The 918-nt window shown below is 27.2% G+C and overlaps 1 protein-coding gene across 2 annotated transcripts in view; it reads left to right on the top strand.

The window, feature by feature from the left end:
• The window catches only part of UQCR-6.4 (Ubiquinol-cytochrome c reductase 6.4 kDa subunit), a 768-nt gene extending 367 nt beyond the window's left edge, over nt 1-401 (top strand). For both annotated transcript variants that reach the window (XM_026812415.1, XM_018022195.2), the window contains exons 2-3: nt 42-122; nt 230-401. In XM_026812415.1, the coding sequence (XP_026668216.1) occupies nt 82-122; nt 230-344 (156 nt within the window). In that variant the 5' untranslated portion in view covers nt 42-81 and the 3' untranslated portion in view covers nt 345-401. The remainder of the gene's footprint in view (nt 1-41; nt 123-229) is intronic.
• Nucleotides 402-918: the final 517 nt, after the last annotated feature.

Genomic DNA, 918 nt, shown 5'->3' with positions numbered 1-918 from the left:
ACTGTATTTTTAAATTTAAGTCTATGAATTATTTCTTATAGGTCTAAACGAGATAGTAAATTAGTAAAGAAATACAGCAAAATGAAAATTGAAAGGAGACACTTCGAGGTTGCCACAAAAATGTAAATTATATAAATTGTTGTTAGAAACATATACTTATGTATTCAAGTACCAGCAAATTATATGATTTTATGTATTAAAACTTGTATTATATCTTTTTGTGAACTAGGTTGCCAAGTGCTGCTACTTATGGAGGGGCTGCTGGTTTAGCTGTCCTGTATTTCACTGATTGGAAAGTAGTAGTTAGGTATATACCTTTTTATGGAAGCAAATTTCAACAATAAAATACAGGACATACCATTTATTGTAAGATGTTAATAAATTATAGCATTACATAATTAGTAGATGTGTTATTTATTAAATGTACACATTGTAATTATGAATAATATATGAAAATTTAATTAGTATTCATTTCATGAAGTCTTCCTTCTGTTTATATTTTTCATATAAACTGTTTGCGTCTTCTTCAGCTCGTTTCCTAGAACTTCCGGTAAGTTGTTGTAAATAAGTCCTGTAAATAAAATAATATGTCTTATGTGTTTAGATCTTACCTATATTCGATAATATAAATAATAAAATTATACTTACTTAAAAACAAACACACATCCTACAGTAATAACCGCACCTACAGCTACTTTCGACCCAATATTCATTAGTGGTTTATTTCGTGACATTGGATATTTCCTTTGGAATAAGAGAAGATTTCATTTAATATAGTCATTATAATAACAAAATTGATTTTCAACATTTAATAATGAATTACATCATTAAGCGTTTGCTTTATCTAACAAGGGCTGATATGTGAAACGTATTGTGTTTTGTACAAAAGTAATGTAAGGGCTGTCTTAAATATTTTAA

This window comes from Ceratina calcarata, unplaced genomic scaffold, assembly GCF_001652005.2.
Source record: "Ceratina calcarata isolate Rehan_Ccalc_2016 unplaced genomic scaffold, ASM165200v1 scaffold28.2, whole genome shotgun sequence".
In the NCBI taxonomy this organism is placed as follows: Eukaryota; Metazoa; Arthropoda; class Insecta; order Hymenoptera; family Apidae; genus Ceratina; species Ceratina calcarata.
The sequence above is the reverse complement of the archived record's forward strand: the minus strand, read 5'-3'. Positions and strand labels throughout refer to the sequence as shown.